General features: G+C 44.3%; 1 protein-coding gene across 1 annotated transcript; it reads left to right on the top strand.

Moving 5' to 3' along the window:
• Nucleotides 1–2,754: 2,754 nt before the first annotated feature.
• LOC311099922 (uncharacterized protein) lies at nucleotides 2,755–20,677 on the top strand. Its single transcript, XM_084140640.1, has 8 exons — nucleotides 2,755–2,910; nucleotides 3,495–3,693; nucleotides 3,879–4,069; nucleotides 10,551–10,709; nucleotides 12,538–12,696; nucleotides 18,377–18,514; nucleotides 19,181–19,273; nucleotides 19,595–20,677. The coding sequence occupies exons 1-8, from the start codon at nucleotides 2,896–2,898 to the stop codon at nucleotides 20,066–20,068; spliced, it is 1,428 nt and encodes a 475-aa protein (XP_083996766.1). The 5' UTR covers nucleotides 2,755–2,895; the 3' UTR covers nucleotides 20,069–20,677.
• The last annotated feature ends 1,595 nt before the right edge of the window (nucleotides 20,678–22,272 follow it).

Below are 22,272 nucleotides of genomic sequence, written 5' to 3'. Positions count from 1 at the left end.
AACAGAGTTTGGAGGCGTTCTCCAGGACAACCCCAAGCTAAATCAACTCCTCTCTGAGATCCAGCAAATCAGAGGACAGCTTGCCGATAAGTACACGGCACAGACTAAAGCCACAGAGGAGAAACTCCCTGAGCATTCTGGTTGGCCCGAGTGCCGTCCAAAAATCATCAATATCAACTATGTGGCGTGTGGTGCGTCCAGGCATTCAAACAGGAGCAGTCCTTCAGGTACAAGTAAGAACTGTGAAATGTCTAAGTGATCATTAAGTATGATGATGGGGTAAAAAGAAATGCCAGCATATTTTCAGTCGAAGCTCCATTGAAATGGCTTTGATGACCCTCATATCACCATGAAGTGTACAGAAATGTAACATTTTAGTAATCAAGTCAAAGATACTGCACGTTTCCGCTTAGGAAAGGCAAAACCTTAGTTGACTTGAATATAAAATTCAACTAATTTCAGTGACTTTATCACCACTGTTTTTATTGTTACATCAGGTAGAAGAGATCATGCCAAGAAGGACAACCTTTCTCAAAGCAGCCATTACTCCAGCATGGACGACTCAGCCACATCCTTACTGAACAGTAGTTTATCCCAACTGTGGGTCTATGACAAGAGCCCTCATGTCACTGGCCAGGAAGACAATTACATCACCTGCAGAGACTAATATCAGAAGGGAAGACACTGACCAATAAGATCACTACACAACAACTCCCATCCCGAGTCACAGTCAGTCTTCCGGAATTTGAATTTTTTGTGATCCCTAGGTGGAAATTGAAATACCACAGGCTTCAATATTGTGATTATTATAATCCCCAAACCACTATATAGTTGAGATGTTATGTTTACGATGAATGTATGCAAATGTGATAAAAGCACTACTCAGTTTTCCTTCCATAATTTCATCTCACACTGGTGCTGTTTGATGTCCCTCCGATTCAGGTGGACCTGAAGTTCATCAAGCATTTCTCGTCAACCATCAGTGCTACCCAGCATGCTTTGGAGGAAGCCTGTCATCTTCTGATTCTCCAAGAGAGGTGTTTTCACCTACAGAGCGACTCTGTGAATAACAACCAGAGCCAAGAGGTAAAGATATCCTTCCCATGTAGTAGCAGTCATGGTTTAAAATGTTAACACTGCAGCTCACCTCATATGCATTTGGTCTGAGCTACATTGTAAAATTAGGTGGTGAGGGAAGGAAATGTAAGCTGGGGACTTCGTGATCATATCTTTCTGCCAGTGAAAAATATAGATTTTATAGATGCTGCAATGCATATTCTGAATTTGTATTTTTATGTTTCTCTATGTTTTCCTAAGGACCTCTACTGGGAAAACCTGAAACTGAAGAATAAAATTGAGAGAATGAGGAGGGAGCAATCTCAAAATAAGAAGATGCTTTCTGAAGCTGTCAAACGACTAAGAAGAGTGAACCGGAGGAAAGTGGAGAGACTGGGTGAATAGCAGCATGATCGTCATTCCACTTAGCCAACTTTACTCCATAGATGAAAATAGAAAGAAAATGGAAAGCTTCCCTCATTAATTAATAAAAGTCTGTCATTGCAAAACAATCAATGTTGTTTCATTGATGCACACCTTTTTTCAATTCTGTGTAGTACTTTTGAACAGATCAACCAATGGAAAAATGTACCATATAAGTATATTACAAACATGATACAAACATGATAAAATGCACTTATTTGTGAGAAGGACAAGAAGTTTCCAAATGCTGATATGAAAATCAGTTATTCAACAATAATTATGACGACGTATTCCTTTTAGCTTCTAGTGGCGCAAAGGGCCTCATCAGTGCATACATAGTCTGTTGAGGTTTCTGTAACCATGTTTTGCGCACAACCCCCAATCTGGAAGACCAGGGGAATGGTCTTTGTCAGGTCTCTACCCCATGACCTAGCCTACTGATGTTGCTATACTCGCTAAGTCTTGGGGTCCTAGGCCTGACTGAATGATCTGTAACCTGATTAAATGTGTGCATTAATGTGAGAAGTAAGCGGACCATGTTGTATGTGGGTGTACTCAGGAGACAGCAAACATACCTGGATACAGGGCCAGATCGGTCTTGACGCTCTCGTCGGCCACCCCAAGCAATGACGTTCAAATATGGTGACCAATAATGATTGGTCTAATTTGTATTTGTTACAAAACTGGCATGCCAAAACAAAACATTTAACCACAAACAAACACTGGCAGGCCACCAGGCCGAGAGGCTCCTGCCACCTGATTGGCGTTCCCCAACACATCAGGCCTGGCAGCGCCTGGTGGTGGTCCGGTTGCCACTGCCCGATAGGGATGAGGTGTGGAAGTGTAGTGTATGCTAAGAACTAAACAAGGCAACAGTAAATATGTTGTCCCCCATGAATGATGCCCCCCCCCCCCCCCCCTTGGGCCAATTAGTGACAACAATTCAAGCTCAAACAGGACAGGAGATATGCTTGTTCAAAGTTTGGAATTTCAGTTGATTACTATAGCACCTGCCTTGGGCCTATCAGTGTAATTTTGTAAATGCCGGATCTCTATGGCAAGACAGAATAATAAAAAACAGAAATACCTTATTTATGTAAGTATTCAGACCCTTTGCTATAAGACTCGAAATTGAGCTCAAGGGTGATGGGAGTAGTGAGGTTTGTAGGGAATTATTTGATTTAATTTGAAATGTAGGGCTAGTTAAGAGAATATAGGTCGTGAACGGCCTTACACTCCAGTACAGTAGGTGGCGGTATATGCACCTATCCGTTTGTTGCGATTCGCCAATAAAACTTGAAGAAGTAGTGATTTGGCTCGCTTGTTTGAATAAACAAATTAACCGGTAACTTCATTTTTAAGCTGCATGTGTTTGAACCATTGGTTTGAAGAAACATACTAGCTTCAGCAGATAAAATGTCGGCTTTTATTGTAAGTGTCTCGCTTGATCAGTCATAGTTCTTAAACGTCTAGTGAAGTCGAGTCCTGAAAGCCATGGATGGACAGTCTTGTTTACAGTTAGCAAATTTAGCTAGCTGGAACTGCTTATTGCATGCTAACCAGCGCCTGTAATGTTGTGCATTAGCAAGCTATTTAATGGCCAAACAAATGCTATTAAGTGGTCTGCACTGTAGCTAGCTAGATAGTTATGTTCTGCCCAAATGGCTACTATGAAATTGTGTGGCAACTTGGACGTGAGGGGATAGGCTCAGTAGCTAGTTTATTTCATGTATGTTTGTCCGTAAGTGTAACGCACTTATTTACCACTAGTCGAAAATAAATAATATTCTAGCCGAAATCGTAGCTAGTGCAAGTTACGGAGCATTATTGTTGTCAACATTAGAGCTCAGCTCAGTATGTACCTATGTAATTAGTGACAAAAGAATATACTAACTACAGACAGTAAATGGCCTGTATTGTTAAAAATGACATCATATAAGGATTAACTTGCTGCAGCAACAGTCACCCTCACACAGTCTAGCCTGAATTGACCTCCTTGCCCTGCTGTGTTTCAGGCCCACCCTTCGGTGCGGATCAGGGGCACAGAGCACACCTACAACCCAGTACTATGTCAGGATGACAACTGCTCAGGCAAGGACAAGGGCACACATACGCACTGCCCTTTCTGCACTGTGGCTGAGGCCTATCAGGACCCCGTCATCTTACTGGCTCACTACCGCATCAAACATGTTGACAAGGGCATTGACTTTGCTGGTGAGAGGCTTTAACACCTATACAAAGGAGTACACATAAGATAATAGATTCAGTGGTAGTATGACTTTGCCAAAAGGTTTCAGTGAGAGATCTTTCACTAAAATGTATATTTAGTTATTGGTAGAAGAAGAAAAAAAAAAACACCCTATAGCAAGCTTTTTGTCCCCCACATTACTCCCCTTCAGGCCTAATAGTGCTTCGATGCTGCAATCACTGTGAGATCGTGGGCACCATCAAAGGGGAGAAGAGGTTCAAGGGAGCCCACTGGCACTGCTACCGCTGCCGAAACGGCTTCAACCGCAGAGATGAGGCTATTAAACACTATAAGACCCACTTCCGGAACCCCCACACCACCTTCCAGATACAGGTCACACAGGTACTGGCACCAGACAACTGTAATAGAACATAGTGCCTTCAGAAAGTATTCATACCCCTTGACTTATTCCACATTTTGTTGTTGCAGCCTAATTTCAAAATGGATAAAATATTTTCTTTCTCTATCATCTACACCAGGGGTGTCAAACTCATTTTAGCTCAGGGGCCACATGGAGGAAAATCTATTCCCAAGTGGGCCGGACCCGAAAAATCATGGTATATATAACTTAAAAACAACAACTTCAGATTGTTTTCTTTGTTTTAATACGATCAACATACAACATAAAGCTGGAGCCTGAGGACATTGTGTCCAAAATAGTACAAGCACAACATCACTATTAATCATAAAACACGTCAAGTTTATTTGAAAATTCTAAAGAAAAAGAACACAAACACACAATGCCTCAGTGATTAACAGAACTGTTTCACAGATCACAGAACTATATCAGGGTGTCATTTCTCAGGCAGAAATGTAGATACAAATAATGAAATCCTGTTCCCCAAACAAGTGCAAGAACCACAGAGTCAAGAATAGGTTAAATATACAAATAAAATAAAATCAATTAAAAACAATAGCACATCAACATAAAAACATATAAACATAAATCTGAAAGCGTTGCTCAAACTCCCGTAACAGTCCCGTTATTTTATCTTTGAACCGCTTCATGTCTGCCACATGTTGGGTCGCGCACACATTTTTCAGACAGGGGAAGTGAGCTGCATCACCACCGGCAAGTTGCGTCTCCCACAATGACAGCTTCAACTTGAAAGAACGTATGCTGTCATAATACTGCGTGACAACTTTGTTGCGCCCTTGCAGCTGTTTGTTCAAGTTATTCAGGTGCTCTGTAACATCCACCATAAATGCAAGGTCCTGCATCCATTCTGCGGAATGAAATTCTAACACTGGTTTGCCCTTTTCTTCCATGAACTGTTCAATTTCTTCTCGTAAATCAAAGAAACGCCTCAGCACAGCACCTCGGCTTAACCATCTTACCTCAGTGTGGTATGGCAGGCCATAGATGTGGTCTTTCTCTCTGAGAAGGCTGTCAAACTGACGGTGATTCAGGCTTCTGGATCGGATGAAATTAACAGTTTGGATGACCACCTTCATGACGTTATCCATCTTTAATGACTTGCAACACAAAGCCTCCTGGTGCAAAATACAGTGAAAAGTCAAAAAATCACATCCTCCATTTGCAGATTGCACTTTCTCTCTGAACTTTGTCACAACGCCTGCTTTTTTCCCGATCATTGAGGGCGCACCATCTGTAGCCAGGCTGACAGCGCGGGACCAGTCCACTCCGACCCTGTCCAGCGCGCCGACGAGTGCGGTAAAAATATCAGCTGCTGTCGTTGTATCTGTCATCGGCACCAACTCCACGAACTCCTCGGTGACGGTCAATGTGTCATCAACTCCGCGGATGAAAATGGCCAGTTGTGCAACATCTGTAATGTCCGTGCTTTCATCAATTGCAACCGAAAACGCAATAAATGACTTTCCTTTTTGCTTCAACTGGCTGTCCAAATCCACTGAAAGATCGGAAATCCTGTCTGCAACTGTGTTTCTTGTCAGGCTGATATTTGCAAAAGCCTGGTGCTTTTCAGGGCACACAATCTCTGCTGCCTTCATCATGCATGTTTTTACAAATTCACCCTCACTAAATGGTTTTGAAGCCACTGCGATTTCATTAGCAATGAGGTAGCTAGCTTTCACTGCAGCGTCACTGATGTCTCGGCTGTGAGTAAACACAGACTGCTGTTTCTTCAGACCCGCCAACAGTTCATTCACCTTCTCTCATCTCCGCTGTCCTTGAAAGTTGTCATATTTGTCGGCATGAAGACTCACATAGTGGCGACGAAGGTTATATTCTTTCAGCACTGCAACATGCTGTGAACACACCAAACATACAGCTTTCCCATTCAATTCCGTGATTAAATAGGATGACCATTTTTCTTGGAACACTCTGCACTCTGCGTCCACTTTTCTCTTTTTTGACAGAGACATATTGGGGCAATGAGGGTGCCAAAGCACATAATGTTAAAAGTAGAAGCCGTAATAAATATTGCGGGCAAAACAAAGTAGCTCATTGGCTGCACGTGCTTGACCTACTTGCTCTGCCCCGGTATAAACAGTTTGCTTGCTTAACACAATTGCTATTGCGCCATCCAGTGGACGCAATTGGAACAGCAGTTTATTTTATTGAAAAATTACAGCGCATTTTTATACTTTACCAATTTTTTTTTTTTTTTTTTTTTTTTTTTATCATCTCGCGGGCCGGATTAAACCCGTTTGCGGGCCTGATCCGGCCCGCGGGCCGTATGTTTCACACCCCTGATCTACACACAATACCCAATAATGAAACATGTTTTTAGAAATTGGTGTAAATGTATTGAAAATGAAATGCATAAATATCTCATTTACCTACAGTTGAAGTCGGAAGTTTACCTACACTTAGGTTGGAGTCATTAAAACTTGTTTTTCAACCACTCCACAAATTTCGTGTTAACAAACTATAGTTTTGGCAAGTCGGTTAGGACATCTACTTTGTGCATGACAAAAGTAATTTTTCCAACAATTGTTTACAGACAGATTATTTCACTGTATCACAATTCCAGTGGGTCAGAAGTTTACATACACTAAGTTGACTGTGACTTTAAACAGCTTGGAAAATTCCAGAAAATTATGTCATGGCTTTAGAAGCTTCTGATAGGCTAATTGACATCATTTGAGTCAATTGGAGGTGTACCTGTGGATGTATTTCAAGGCCTACCTTCAAACTCAGTGCCACTTTGCTTGACATCATGGGAAAATCAAAAGAAATCAGCCAAGACCTCCACAAGAAAAAAACAATTGTAGACCTCCACAAGTCTGGTTCATCCTCGGGAGCAATTTCCGAACGTCTGAAGGTACCACGTTCATTTTCTTTTCTTGGTGACTATGGTCCCAGCTGCCTTGAGATCATTGACAAGATCCTCCCGTGTAGTTCTGGGCTGATTCCTCACCGTTCTCATGATCATTGCAACTCCACGAGGTGAGATCTTGCATGGAGCCCCAGGCCGAGGGAGATTGACAGTTCTTTTGTGTTTCTTCCATTTGCGAATAATCGCACCAACTGTTGTCACCTTCTCACCAAGCTGCTTGGCGATGGTCTTGTAGCCCATTCCAGCCTTGTGTAGGTCTACAATCTTGTCCCTGACATCCTTGGAGAGCTCTTTGGTCTTGGCCATGGTGGAGAGTTTGGAATCTGATTGATTGATTGCTTCTGTGGACAGGTGTCTTTTATACAGGTAACAAGCTGAGATTAGGAGCACTCCCTTTAAGTGTGCTCCTAATCTCAGCTCATTACCTGTATAAAAGACACCTGGGAGCCAGAAATCTTTCTGCTTGAGAGGGGGTCAAATACTTATTTCCCTCATTAAAATGCAAATCAATTTATAACATTTTTGACATGCGTTTTTCTTGCTTTTTTTGTTGTTATTCTGTCTCTCACTGTTCAAAGAAACGTACCATTAAAATTATAGACTGATCATTTCTTTGTCAGTGGGCAAACGTACAAAGTCAACAGGGGATCAAATACTTTTTTCCCTCACTGTATAAAGTCCCATAGTTGACAGTGCATGTCAGAGCAGAAACAATACCATGAAGTCCAAGGAATTGTCCGTAGATCTCTGAGAGAGAATTGTGCTGAGGTATATATCTGGGGAAGGGTATAAAACAATTTCTAGAGTGTTGAAAGTTTCCAAGAGCACAATGGTCTCCATTGGGAAATTGAAATTGACTAAACTGAGCAACCGGGCAAGAAAGACCTTGTTCAGGGAGGTGACCAAGAACCCAATGACCACTCTGACAAAACTACAGAGTTCCTTGGCTGAGATGGGAGAACCTGCCAGAAGGACAACAGTCTACAGCACTTCACCAAACTGGGCTTTATGGGAGAGTGGAAGGACGTGAAAGACTCTGAGATCAAAAGATTCTGTGGTCTGATGAGACAAACATTATACTCTTTGGCCTGAACGCAAAGCGCCATCTTTAAAAAAAAGTTTTGCTCCAGATACAAACTTATACAAACAACAACTTACAGACACACACAATGACTACATATAATCTGCCCAGATCCGCATGCTCACACCTCCATCCCTAGTGCATTATTGTTGGCAGCATCATGCTATGGGGATGCTTTTCAGCGGCAGGGACTGGGAGACTGGTAAGGATAGAGGGAACAATGAATGGAGCCAAATACAGGCAAATCCTTGAGGAGAACCTGCTTGAGTGCAAACAACCTTTAAACTGGGGTGACGATTTACCTACCAACAGGACAATGACCCAAAGCAACGCTGGAATGTCTTCAGAACAAGAATGTGAAAGTCAATGAGTGGCCCAGCCAAAGCCCAGACTTGAATCTCATTGAAAATCTGTGGAAAGACTTGAAGATTGCGGTTCATCTCCACTCCCCATCTAATTTAACAGGGCTTGAGGAAAAATCTGCAAGGAAGAATGGGAGAAAATCCCCAAATCCAGATGTGCAAATCTGACACAGACATACCCAAGACGACTCAAAGGTGCTTCTACAAAGTATTGACTCGGGTATGAATACTTATGTAAATTAGAATGCTGTATTTCGTTCTCAAAAAATTTGCAAATTTCTAAAAACATGTTTTCACTTTTGTCATAATGAGATATTGTGTTTAGATGGGTGAGAAGAAAAATTATTTAATCAATTTTGAATTCACGCTATAACAACAAAATGTGGCATAAGTCAAGGGGTATGAATACTTTCTGAAGGCACTGTGAGCATGATATACACTGCTCAAAAAAGACAATGTAACTCCAAGTCAATCACACTTCTGTGAAATCAAACTGTCCACTTAGGAAGCAACACTGATTGACAATACATTTCACATGCTGTTGTGCAAATGGAATAGACAACAGGTGGAAATTATAGGCAATTAGCAAGACACCCCCAATAAAGGACTGGTTTTGCAGGTGGTGACCACAGACCACTTCTCAGTTCCTATGCTTCCTGGCTGATGTTTTGGTCACTTTTGAATGCATGGTGGTGCTTTCACTCTAGTGGTAGCATGAGACGGAGTCTACAACCCACACAAGTGGCTCAGGTAGTGCAGCTCATCCAGGATGGCACATCAATGCGAGCTGTGGCAAGAAGGTTTGCTGTGTCTGTCAGCGTAGTGTCCAGAGCATGGAGGCGCTACCAGGAGACAGGCCAGTACATCAGGAGACGTGGAGGAGGCCGTAGGAGGGCAACAACCCAGCAGCAGGACTGCTACCTCCGCCTTTGTGCAAGGAGGAGCAGGAGGAGCACTGCCAGAGCCCTGCAAAATGACCTCCAGCAGGCCACAAATGTGCATGTGTCTGCTCAAACGGTCAGAAACAGACTCCATGAGGGTGGTATGAATGCCCGACGTCCACAGGTGGGGGTTGTGCTTACAGCCCAACACCGTGCAGGACGTTTGGCATTTGCCAGAGAACACCAAGATTGGCAAATTCGCCACTGGCGCCCTGTACTCTTCACAGATGAAAGCAGATTCACACTGAGCACATGTGACAGACGTGACAGAGTCTGGAGACGCTGTGGAGAACGTTCTACTGCCTGCAACATCCTCCAGCATGACCGGTTTGGCAGTGGGTCAGTCATGGTGTGGGGTGGCATTTCTTTGGGGGGCCGCACAGCCCTCCATGTGCTCGCCAGAGGTAGCCTGAATGCCATTAGGTACCGAGATGAGATCCTCAGACCCCTTGTGAGAGCATATGCTGGTGCGGTTGGCCCTGGGTTCCTCCTAATGCAAGACAATGCTAGACCTCATGTGGCTGGAGTGTGTCAGCAGTTCCTGAAAGAGGAAGGCATTGATGCTATGGACTGGCCCGCCCGTTCCCCAGATCTGAATCCAATTGAGCACATCTGGGACATCATGTCTCGCTCCATCCACCAACGCCACGTTGCACCACAGACTGTCCAGGAGTTGGCGGATGCTTTAGTCCAGGTCTGGGAGGAGATCCCTCAGGAGACCATCCGCCACCTCATCAGGAGCATGCCCAGGCATTGTAGGGAGGTCATACAGGCACGTGGAGGCCACACACACTACTGAGCCTCATTTTGACTTGTTTTAAGGACATTACATCAAAGTTGGATCAGCCTGTAGTGTGGTTTTCCACTTTAATTTTGAGGGTGACTCCAAATCGAGACCTCCATGGGTTGATAAATTTGATTTCCATTGATAATTTTTGTGTGATTTTGTTGTCAGCACATTCAACTATGTAAAGAAAAAAGTATTTAATAAGATTATTTCATTCATTCAGATCTAGGATGTGTTATTTTAGTGTTCCCTTAATTTTTTGGAGCAGTGTATATGCAAGCACAGTACCCTCAGTGCCATAGGTAAACTCTCAGCAGAGACCTTAGAATGCTTATCAATGGCAGGGTATATTCTGTCCATTCACAATCTCCTTTCTCGGCTTTCAGGAGGTGAACAGCCGACAGTATTATGACCAGAATCCGGAGGCCCACCCTAAAGCCTATGGAGGGCTGGAAGTGTGTTCTGGGGCAGAGGGGGGCGCAGTGGGGACCATCGTGGCCCAGCCAGTCCTCAACACTGAGACCCTGCTCACTGTCGAACACAAGGTTTCATATACAGTGCATTCGGAAAGTATTCAGACCCCTTGACTTTTTCCACATTTTGTTACATTACAGCCTTATTCTAAACTGGATTCAATCGTTTTTTCCCCCTCATCAATCTACACACAATACCCCATAATGAGAAAGCAAAAACAGGTTTTTAGAAATGTTTGCAAATGTATAAAAAAATTAAACAACTGAAATATGAAATTACATAGGTATTCAGACCCTTTACTCAGTACTTTGTTGAAGCACCTTTGGCAGCGATTACAGCTCAAGTCTTTGGTATGACGCTACAAGCTTGGCACACCTGTATTTGGGGAGTTTCTCCCATTCTTCTCTGCCGTTCCTCTTAAGCTCTGTCAGGTTGGAGGGGAGCCTTGCTGCACAGCTATTTTCAGGGCTCTCCAGAGATGTTAGATTGGGTTCAAGTCCGGGCTCTGGCTGGAACACTCAAGGACATTCAGAGACTTGTCCTGAAGCCACTCCTGCATTGTCTTGACTGTGTGCTTAGGGTTGTTGTCCTGTTGGAAGGTGAACCTTCGCCCCCAGTCTGAGGTCCTGAGCGCTCTGGAGCAGTCTTTCATCAAGGATCTCTCTGTACTTTGCTCCGTTCATCTTTCCCTCTTCTGACTAGTCTCCCATTCCCTGCCGCTGAAAAACATCTGCACAGCATGATGCTGCCACCACCGTGCTTCACCGTAGGGATGGTGCCAGGTTTCCTCCAGACGCTTGGCATTCAGGCCAAAGAGTTCAATCTTGGTTTCATCAGACCAGAGAATCTTGTTTCTCGTGGTCTGAGAGTCCTTTAGCTGCCTTTTGGCAAACTCCAAGCGGGCTGTCATGTGCCTTTTACTGAGGAGTGGCTTCCATCTGGCCACTCTACCATAAAGGCCTGATTGGTGGAGTGCTGCAGAGATGGTTGTCCTTCTGGAAGGTTCTCCCATCTCCACAGAGGAACTCTGAGCTCTGTCACAGTGACCATCGGGTTCTTGGTCACCTCCCTGACCAAGGCCCTTCTCCCCCGATTGCTCAGTTTGGCTGGGCGGCCAGCTCTAGGAAGAGTCTTGGTGGCTCCAAACTTCTTCCATTTAAGAATTTCAATGCTGCAGAAACGTTTTGGTACCTTCCCCAGATCTGTGCCTTGAGACAATTCTGTCTTGGAGCTCTACGGACATTTCCTTCGACCTCATGGCTTGGTTTTTGCTCTGACATGCACTGTCAATTGTGGGACTTTATATAGACAGGTGTGTGCCTTTCCAAATCATGTCCAATCAATTGAATTTACCACAGGTGGACTCCCAATTAAGTTGTAGAAACATCTGAAGGATGATCAATGGAAACAGGATGCACCTGAGCTCAATTTAGAGTCTCATAGCTGAAAACCTGTTTTCGCTTTGGCATTATGGGTTATTGTGTGTAGATTGATGAGGGAAAAAATGTATTTAATCCATTTTAGAATAAGGCTGTAATGTAACAACATTTGGAAAAAGGGAAGGGGTCTGAATACTTTCCGAATGCACTCATGATTTGTGGTGGGTACATGTGGAGAGGGTGCGGTGGGTTGAAATTGTGAAGTGTTGTGTAGTAGTTGTAAAGTGTGCACTGTGTAGTAGTACGGGACTGGTGTGTGGGTGGGAGATGTGTTAATGTTTTATTGTGCAGTGTGTGTTACATGGCCTGTTGCTTGTGCTACAAAAGTTATTATTGGTGCCACTGAATTTTCTACAGCGGTAGTGCCACCGGCGCTAAAAAGGTTAACCTAGAGCCCAACACAGGAGGTGTACATGTCAAGTAACTTATGTCTGGTGATTGGTGCCTGCTCTGGTTGAAGGACAGCAGAGTGAACAGCAGGATCCTAGTGATGGCCGAAGGGGAGGTGGGGCCTTCCCAGCATACCCTGGACCGGACCCAGACGCTTGTTCTCATGGACCCTGATGGACAGGGAGGCAGCCTGATCTACGAGGAGGCGGCCAGCATTATCACCGAACCGGTAACAGCATTCACTTTTGTTGTGTAAGCAGATTCTGCTATAGTACTAGGGCCCTTTTCTTGAAGGATTGAGTGCTCTGGGCTGTCTGCATTGAGCTGTATGTTTGCTAATATTGTACCCAGGGCTCTAAAGTGCGACCATTTTGGTCACATATGCGCCTAAATATTTTGCTGTGCGACCTGTATTTTTCTTTTGGGAGCACCAGTGTGACTAGGAATAAAAATCAGCCAGAATAATTGTTGTTATTATTAGCGGCTTTTGTCCATTTTAATATCGAGTAATATTTCACTTTCTCTGGTCATAGGAGTAACAACATGAATTTGTGCGTGAGGCAGAAATAATGCGACTCAAGTCTCACCATCAGCTGGAAGACGTGTCGCCTTTTTGGTCACGGTCGAGGAGAGGCAAACCCTCTGCTGCTCTCTCCCTACCTCCGCTGAAACTGACCATCAGATGCAGGCACCATCAGTTCAGTAAAATAAAATAAAGCAAATGATTTCAATTTATGCTCACTCAGCTGTGCCTCACAAGTAATACAACCGATCTATTACCGGTGTGATCATATAGCCTACCTCAAAAAATCAAAATATTTTCCAAACAACAATGCATTGGCAGGGCAATTCAAGCAAAGCCAATATGCAGTGATAACACAGGAGGCTGCTAAGGGGAAAACGGCTCATAATAATGGCCGGAACGGAGCAAATGGAATGGCATCAAACACCTGGAAACTATGTGTTTGATTTATTTAATAGCATTCCATTGATTACGCTCCAGTCATTACCATGAGCCCAATAATGTATTGGGCCTATAGCATACTGCACAAACCTCATTGCTACAGTATTGTTTTTAATAGGTTAATGCTGCTTAGGCGTATGTTTTTTAAGTCATGTTTAAAAAATATCTGAGCAGTAGATCTCTGCTTCAAAGTATGTGTATCAATATTTTAGCGTTTTTAAAATAAACAATGTATTTAAAGGGTTATTAATTTTAGGGCAAAGCATGTGCTTCAAAAGTAGCTAGAATTCATATAGGCCTTAGGAAATTATTCAGACCCCTTGACTTTTTCCACATTTTGTTACGTTACAGCCTTATTCTAAAATGGATTAACTAAAAATAAAAATACTCAGCAATCTACACACAATACCCCATAATGACAGAGCGAAAACAGGTTTTTAGACATTTTTGTACATTTATAAAACATTCAAAACAGAAATACCTTATTTACATAAGTATTCAGACCCTTTGCTATGAGACTCGAAATTGAGCTCAGGTGCATCCTGTTTCCATTGATCATCCTTGAGATGTTTCTAGAACTTGATTGGAGTCCACCTGTGGTAAATTCAGTTGATTGGAAATTATTTGGAAAGGCACACACCTGTCTATACAGTGAGAGAATAAAGTATTTGATCCCCTGCTGATTTTGTATGTTTGCCCACTGACAAAGACATGATCAGTCTATAATTTTAATGGTAGGTTTATTTGAACAGTGAGAGACAGAATAACAACAAAAAAATCCAGAAAAATGCATGTCAAAAATGAGAGAAATAAGTATTTGACCCCTGTGCAAAACATGACTTAGTACTTGGTGGCAAAGCCCTTGTTGGCAATCACAGAGGTCAGACATTTCTTGTAGTTGGCCACCAGGTTTGCACACATCTCAGGAGGGATTTTGTCCCACTCCTCTTTGCAGATCTTCTCCAAGTAATTAAGGTTTCGAGCCTGACGTTTGGCAACTCGAACCTTCAGCTCCCTCCACAGATTTTCTATGGGATTAAGGTCTGGAGACTGGCTAGGCCACTCCAGGACCTTAATGTGCTTCTTCTTGAGCCACTCCTTTGTTGCCTTGGCCGTGTGTTTTGGGTCATTGTCATGCTGGAATACCCATCCACGACCCATTTTCAATGCCATGGCTGAGGGAAGGAGGTTCTCACCCAAGATTTGACGGTACATGGCGCCGTCCATCGTCCCTTTGATGTGGTGAAGTTGTTCTGTCCCCTTAGCAGAAAAACACCCCCAAAGCATAATGTTTCCACCTCCATGTTTGACGGTGGGGATGGTGTTCTTGGGGTCATAGGCAGCATTCCTCCTCCTCCAAACATGGCGAGTTGAGTTGATGCCAAAGAGCTTGATTTTGGTCTCATCTGACCACAACACTTTCACCCAGTTCTCCTCTGAATCATTCAGATGTTCATTGGCAAACTTTAGACGGGCCTGTATATGTGCTTTCTTGAGCAGGGGGACCTTGCGGGCGCTGCAGGATTTCAGTCCTTCACGGCGTAGTGTGTTACCAATTGTTTTCTTGGTGACTATGGTCCCAGCTGCCTTGAGATCATTGACAAGATCCTCCCGTGTAGTTCTGGGCTGATTCCTCACCGTTCTCATGATCATTGCAACTCCACGAGGTGAGATCTTGCATGGAGCCCCAGGCCGAGGGAGATTTACCGTTCTTTTGTGTTTCTTCCATTCCACTGTTGTCACCTTCTCACCAAGCTGCTTGGCGATGGTCTTGTAGCCCATTCCAGCCTTGTGTAGGTCTACAATCTTGTCCCTGACATCCTTGGAGAGCTCTTTGGTCTTGGCCATGGTGGAGAGTTTGGAATCTGATTGATTGATTGCTTCTGTGGACAGGTGTCTTTTATACAGGTAACAAACTGAGATTAGGAGCACTCCCTTTACGAGTGTGCTCCTAATCTCAGCTCATTACCTGTATAAAAGACACCTGGGAGCCAGAAATCTTTCTGATTGAGAGGGGGTCAAATACTTATTTCCCTCATTAAAATGCAAATCAATTTATAACATTTTTGACATGCGTTTTTCTGGCTTTTTTTGTTGTTATTCTGTCTCTCACTGTTCAAATAAACCTACCATTAAAATAATAGACTGATCATTTCTTTGTCAGTGGGCAAACTTACAAAATCAGCAGGGGATCAAATGTAAGGTCCCACAGTTGACAGTGCATGTCAGAGCAAAAACCAAGCAATGAGGTCGAAGGAATTGTCCGTAGAGCTCCAAGACAGGATTGTGTCAAGGCACAGATCTGGGAAAGAGTACCAAAAAATGTCTGCAGCATTGACGGTCCCCAAAAACACAGTGGAAGCCACTCCTCAGTAAAAGGCCAAACAGCTCAACTAATCTATCTGCAGTGATTGAGGGACCAGGGAAAAGTACCGCACAGGGATGCCACCTGATGTAAGAACAATGGTCTTTGAGTATCTCAGCCTTCACGCCTCCTGTCAATGTACCTGTTCGTTAAGTCTCTGGATCTCTGCCCTAAGCCTCTTCTCCATGGCGAGTTTGCCAAAAGGCACCTAAAGACTCTGACCATGAGAAACACGAATCTCTGGTCTGATGAAACCAAGGTTGAACTCTTTGGTCTGAATGCCAAGCGGCACGTCTGGAGGAAACCTGGCACCATCCCTATGGTGAAGCATGGTGGTGGCATCATCATGCTGTGGGGATGTTTTTCAGCGGCAGGGACGTTTTTCAGCGGTAGGGACTGGGAGACTAGTCAGGATCTAGGCAAAGATGAACGGAGCAAAATACAGTGAGATCCTTGATGAAGTGGCTTCAGGACCAGTCTCTGAATGTCCTTGAATGGCCCAGCCAGAGGCTGGACATGAACCCGATTTGAACATCTCTGGAGAGGCTTGAAAGTAGCTGTGCAGCAATGCTCCCCATCCAACCTGACAGAGCTTGAGAGGATCTACAGAGAAGAATGGGAGAAACTCCCCAAATACAGGTTTGCCAAGCTTGTAACGTCATACCAAAGACTCTAGCTGTAATCGCTGCCAAAGGTGCTTCAACAAAGTACTGAGTAAAGGGTCTGAATACTTATGTATTGGTGCGCGAGTCAGCTGTTTGTTCAAACGCACCCGTCCACAATTGCTAATAACCCATCCGCAATCGCCCGACTATATGTGATAAAGTGAAAATTCGGCTTGGATGCATATTTTATGTGGTTGAAAGCTTTTATGATGCTGATAAAGATGGCTCTCTACGGTCCCTAACTGCGCATTCGCATTCTCCAATTCACCAAATCTTTCCCAATCATTACTTTTCTGGCCCTCCCTTCTCTTTATTTTCAACTCTCCATTTTGCAGCATTTCTGTTACTGAATTAAACTCCGACATTGTCCTTTTTGCCTCAGTGGATTGATGTTAAAGGGAAACCTCGGGATTTTGGCAATGAGGCGCTTTATCTACTTCCCCAGAGTCAGATGCACTCGTGGATACCATTTTTATGTCTCTGTGGCCACTATGAAGGAAGTTAGAGGTAGTTTTGCGAGCCAATGCTAACTAGCGTTAGTGCAATGACTGGAAGTTAATGGGTATCTGCTAGCATGCTAACGCAGTAGCTAAAGGGCATCATTGCCAAAATCGAGAAGTATCCCTTTAACTCTTTCTGTCCGTTCCCTAAAGCGTTTCGTGATTTGCGTGTAGGCTAAAGCTTAGGCTTATGCACTAATGCCAGATCGCCAAAATATAATGAACAAAAAAACTAAATGTAGCCTATAGATATACACTGTAGCCATGATAGGATGCACCTGGTCAGCAACAATGTTCAGATACGTTGTGGCATTAAAACGTTGGTATCAAGGGGCCTAACGTGTGCCAGGAAAGCATTCCCCACACCATTATACCACCGCCACCAGTCTGTACCGTTGACACCAGGCAGGATGGGGCCATGGACTCATGCTGCTTACGGCAAATTCTGACTCTGCCATCAGCATGAGTCAACAGGAACCGGGATTCGTCGGACCAGGCAAGGTTTTTCCACTCCTCAGTTTTCCAGTGTTGGTGATCGCGTGCCCACTGGAGCTGCTTCTTCTTGTTTTTAGCAGATAGGAGTGGAACCCGGTGTGGTCGTCTGCTGCAGTAGCCCATTCGTGACAAGGACCGACGAATTGTGCGTTCCGAGATGCCGTTCTGCACACCACTGTTGTACTGTGCCGTTATTTTTCTGTTTGTGGCCCGCCTGTTAGCTTGCACGATTCTTGCCATTCTCCTTCGACCTCATCAACGAGCTGTTTTCGTCCACAGGACTGCCGCTGACTGGATGTTTTTTGTTTGTCGCACCATTCTCGGTAAACCCTATACACTGTTGTGCGTGAAAAGCCCAGAAGGTCGGCCGTTTCTGAGATACTAGAACTGGCGCGTCTGGCACCGACGATCATACCACGCTCAAAGTCGCTTAGGTCACTCGTTTTGCCTATGCTAACGTTCAATCGAACAGTAACTGAATGCTTTGATGCCTGTCTGCCTGCTTTATATAGCAAGCCACGGCCACGTGACACATTGTCTGTAGGAGCGAACAATTTTGTGAACGGTGTGGTGTACCTAATAAACTGGCAATAAAATTGCACAAGAATTATACATTTATGGATATTTTAATATATATATATTTTTTAATTCAAACCGACCGTCACCCACCCGCCCTTCATCCACACAATATTTCATGACCCTAAATCCGCACGCCCCGCGGATGTAACCGCAGAGACTGCGTGTTGAGTCAACCCGCGCATCCCTATAACATAGGTTTTATCGCAATCAAGCTAAAAGTCTGCTTTTCTGGTGCTCCTAAATTTTATGATGTGCTAACTTTTTTAAGTTGGGAGCATCAGTGCTACCAATTAACATTTTTAATTTAGAGCCCTGATTGTACTTATGGTTGTCCATTGCAGGGCGGGGAGGGTCTGGAGCAGGCCCTGCAGATGGAGAAGCATCTTCTGGAGCTCCACCGGCAGAACGAGACCATGCGGCAGGAGAAGGACGCCATGGAGAAGAGGCTTAGGGCAGAGATCCAGAGACTTAACGAACAGGTACATTGACAGGAGGCGTGAAGGCTGAGATACTCAAAGACCATTGTTCTTACGTCAGGTGGCATCCCTGTGCGGTGCTTTTCCCTGGTCCCTCAATCACTGCAGATAGATTAGTTGAGCTGTCTGATGTGAGACAGTTTTTCCACCCTACCACTTTCCTGGCATTGCACTGACATGTGTCAGAGAGGGCTTAAATGAAATAAAGAAAAAAGTCAAGGGCTGTGAGAGTGGGGACAAAGTGTTTTACAATTTTCTCTATGTGAAAGATGCTATACAGGGACAAAGTGGCCAGGTTACTTGGAGACGCAAAGTGGGAAGAGTTACAGAGACTCAGAAACCAGGTACACTGACCAGCACAGCAGCAAAGAGATGGTTAACATAACATGATTACTCATTTTGTGGAGGATCATTTATCATAATTAGAATTTGTGTGAAAGATAAATTAATAGTAATCTATTTCAACATGTTAGTGTTTAATTTTAACATCTTTAAAGCACTAACGTTATCTCTTTTAAATGCCAGACCCCCCCCCCCCCCCCCCCCCCCTTCTTTGACATGTTTGGTTGAATGGGAAACAGACAATTTTAATTTGTCCATTCCAACTTCTGTACTTCTGACGTGGCCATGGTTGATGTGTCTCCTCCCCTGTGCTGTGGTGCCCCCCAGGTGGCCAGTGTGGTGCAGGCCAACGTCAAGATGTTTGAGGAGCTGAAGCTGTACCGCTCTGCAGAAAACAGCCAGCAGAGAATCAATCAGCTGGTGAATGGAGGCTTTTAACTGCTACTGTAGTGATGATCCAAAGTGTTTGTTGAATACTCTCAAGGCCACATGCCAGATGTAAAATGATGTGTAAAGCCTCTTAGAAGAGCTATGCATTCTGTATGATTTAGTTAAAATTCATGAGCTTTAATAGTATTAATGAGCTGGAATGTCAAAGGGCTTTATTGCCTACTGAAGCAAAGTGGTTTCTCGTTTAAAAGGAGCCATCCTTTTGTAAATCCACTGAACATCACACATCATTGAAGCTCATTGGATGATATAAGAGAGTCTTTGACAGCTGTTTCCTTGTCTGTCTCTCAGGTGAAGAGTTTGGAGGAGCAGCACCGTACTCTCATCCACACCCAGCTAGCCTCCCTGAGGACAGAGCTACTGCGCCAGGCAGGAACCGCAGCACCCATCAACGGCCACTCAGAGCTCACCGTCAGCCTTATCGGTGAGGCCACTGGCCCTGGGGAGATGACTCTCCTGAAGGAGGAACAGAGTGAAACAAGGGTAGAGCGGGAGGGAGAAGCATTGACCATGGTGGTGGTTCAGATGGGCCCTGACCCAGGGGATTTGGTACCAATATCGAGTGATGTATGTTTGGTGGGTGGGCAGGAGGAGGAATCATCGGTTCCTGAGCTGTACAGTGTTGACTCTGGTGCAGAGGACTTCCAGAATTCTACTGAAAGCCTTGAAGACAAAGAGGGGGAGGAGCCATCTTTGTCAAGGAAACGCAGACCCAAAGAGGAACCAGGGGGAGAGAGCGAAGCCAAACTGCAGTGCATCTGTTGAGACCGTGCTCTTTGTTACTCTCATCTATCTTTTTCTCTCCAGTCATTTCCTGGCAGTACTTGGGGGTTTCTTTATGGGAGGGTACCTTTCCCACGAGGTGTTCTAAAAGGCTGTCCAGACAGGCACAGGGCAGCAGTGTGGGAAGAACTCTACTGTCAAAGCATCCTTCACTCCCTGTAGTGTGTGACCTGTACTTCCATGTAACGCTACTCAGCTAAACCTAATGACTGTTTACCAGTCTGCTCTGTACTTAAGCTCTGTTTTTAGAAGCTTCATGAAGGTCTACAGCGAATGTATTACACACACCTATTCAAAGAAAATAACTTATTTTTGTTCTGACTGTTCCAATGTTTTCATAAAGCTTGTTTGTTCAACTGTTGGTTCCATTGTTCTACTAAACATTGTATTTACAGCCTGGCGGTAACTAACTAACCATCTATGTCTTGACGAGACAGTCAAGTCACACAATGCAATTGTAGTTTGTGATACAATGTGTTGCTTGTTAACTTGCATAAAATGTATACAGTACATAGCCTACAAATCATATCTGCTACAACCGTACATTTCATGCCTATGAATGTCTTATTTGAGAAAATTATTAAACTCAGCAAAAAAAGAAATGTCCTCATTGTCAACTGCGTTTATTTTCAGCAAACTTAACAAGTGAAAATATTTGTAAGAACATAAAACAACTGAGACATAAACTGAACAAGTTCCACAGACATGTGACTAACAGAAATTGAATAATGTGTCCCTGAACAAAAGTAACAGTCAGTATCTGGTGTGGCCACCAGCTGCATTAAGTACTGCAGTGCATCTCCTCCTCATGGACTGCACCAGATTTGCCAGTTCTTCTTGCTGTGAGATGTTACCCCACTCTTCCACCAAGGCACCTGCAAGTTCCCTGACATTTCTAGGGGGAATGGCCCTAGCCCTCACCCTCCGATCCAACAGATCCCAGACGTGCTCAATGGGATTGAGATCCGGGCTCTTCGCTGGCCATGGCAGAACACTGACATTCCTGTCTTGCAGAAAATCACGCACAGAACGAGCAGTATGGCTGGTGGCATTGTCATGCTGGAGGGTCATGTCAGGTTGTGCCTGCAGGAAGGGTACCACATGAGGGAGGAGGATGTCTTCCCTGTAACGCACAGCGTTGAGATTGCCTGCAATGACAACAAGCTCATTCCGATGATGCTGTGACACACCGCCCCAGACCATGACGGACCCTCCACCTCCAAATCGATCCCGCTCCAGAGTACAGGACTTGGTGTAACGCTCATTCCTTCGATGATAAACGCGAATCCGACCATCACCCCTGGTGAGACAAAACCGCGACTCGTAAGTGAAGAGCACTTTGTCAGTCCTGTCTGTTCCAGCGACGGTGGGTTTGTGCCCATAGGCGACGTTGTTGCCGGTGATGTCTGGTGAGGACCTGCCTTACAACAGGCCTACAAGCCCTCAGTCCAGCCTCTCTTAGCCTATTGCGGACAGTCTGAACACTGATGGAGGGATTGTGCGTTCCTAGTGTAACTCGGGCAGTTGTTGTTGCCATCCTGTACCTGTCCCGCAGATGTGATGTTCGGATGTACCGATCCTGTGCAGGTGTTGTTACACGTGGTCTGCCACTGCGAGGACGATCAGCTGTCCGTCCTGTCTCACTGTAGCGCTGTCTTAGGCGTCTCACAGTATGGACATAGCAATTTATTGCCCTGGCCACATCTGCAGTCCTCATGCCTCCTTGCAGCATGCCTAAGGCATGTTCACGCAGATGAGCAGGGACCCTGTGCGTCTTTCTTTTGGTGTTTTTCAGAGTCAGTAGAAAGGCCTCTTTAGTGTCCAAACTTTTCATAACTGTGACCTTAATTGCCTACCGTCTGTAAGCTGTTAGTGTCTTAACAACCGTTCCACAGGTGCATGTTCATTAATTGTTTATGGTTCATTGAACAAGCATGGGAAACAGTGTTTAAACCCTTTACAATGAAGATCTGTGAAGTTATTTTGATTTTTACGAATTATCTTTGAAAGACAGGGTCCTGTCTTTCAAAGATATGTAGTTTCCTGCTTACTAGAATTCATGATTTTTTTTTTTTTTCATACCAAAGTTGTTGACATGCCTTAGTGGTTGTGACAAATGAAAAGCATTCCCTTTACATGAATTTATAGTTGCTGAATAAGAAAAGGAAATGGGATCCTTGGGATGT

This window comes from Coregonus lavaretus, assembly GCF_964263955.1.
Source record: "Coregonus lavaretus genome assembly, chromosome: 24".
Taxonomy (NCBI): domain Eukaryota; kingdom Metazoa; phylum Chordata; class Actinopteri; order Salmoniformes; family Salmonidae; genus Coregonus; species Coregonus lavaretus.
This window is presented reverse-complemented; position numbering and strand designations above follow the sequence as displayed.

What these genes read in the sequence shown, in the direction of transcription:
- LOC311099922 (XM_084140640.1), top strand. An exon ending in TCCAGATACAGGTCACACAG is followed by an intron (nt 4,070 to 10,550) that starts GTACTGGCACCA and finishes CTCGGCTTTCAG; the next exon opens with GAGGTGAACAGCCGACAGTA. An exon ending in AGCAGAGAATCAATCAGCTG is followed by an intron (nt 19,274 to 19,594) that starts GTGAATGGAGGC and finishes TCTGTCTCTCAG; the next exon opens with GTGAAGAGTTTGGAGGAGCA.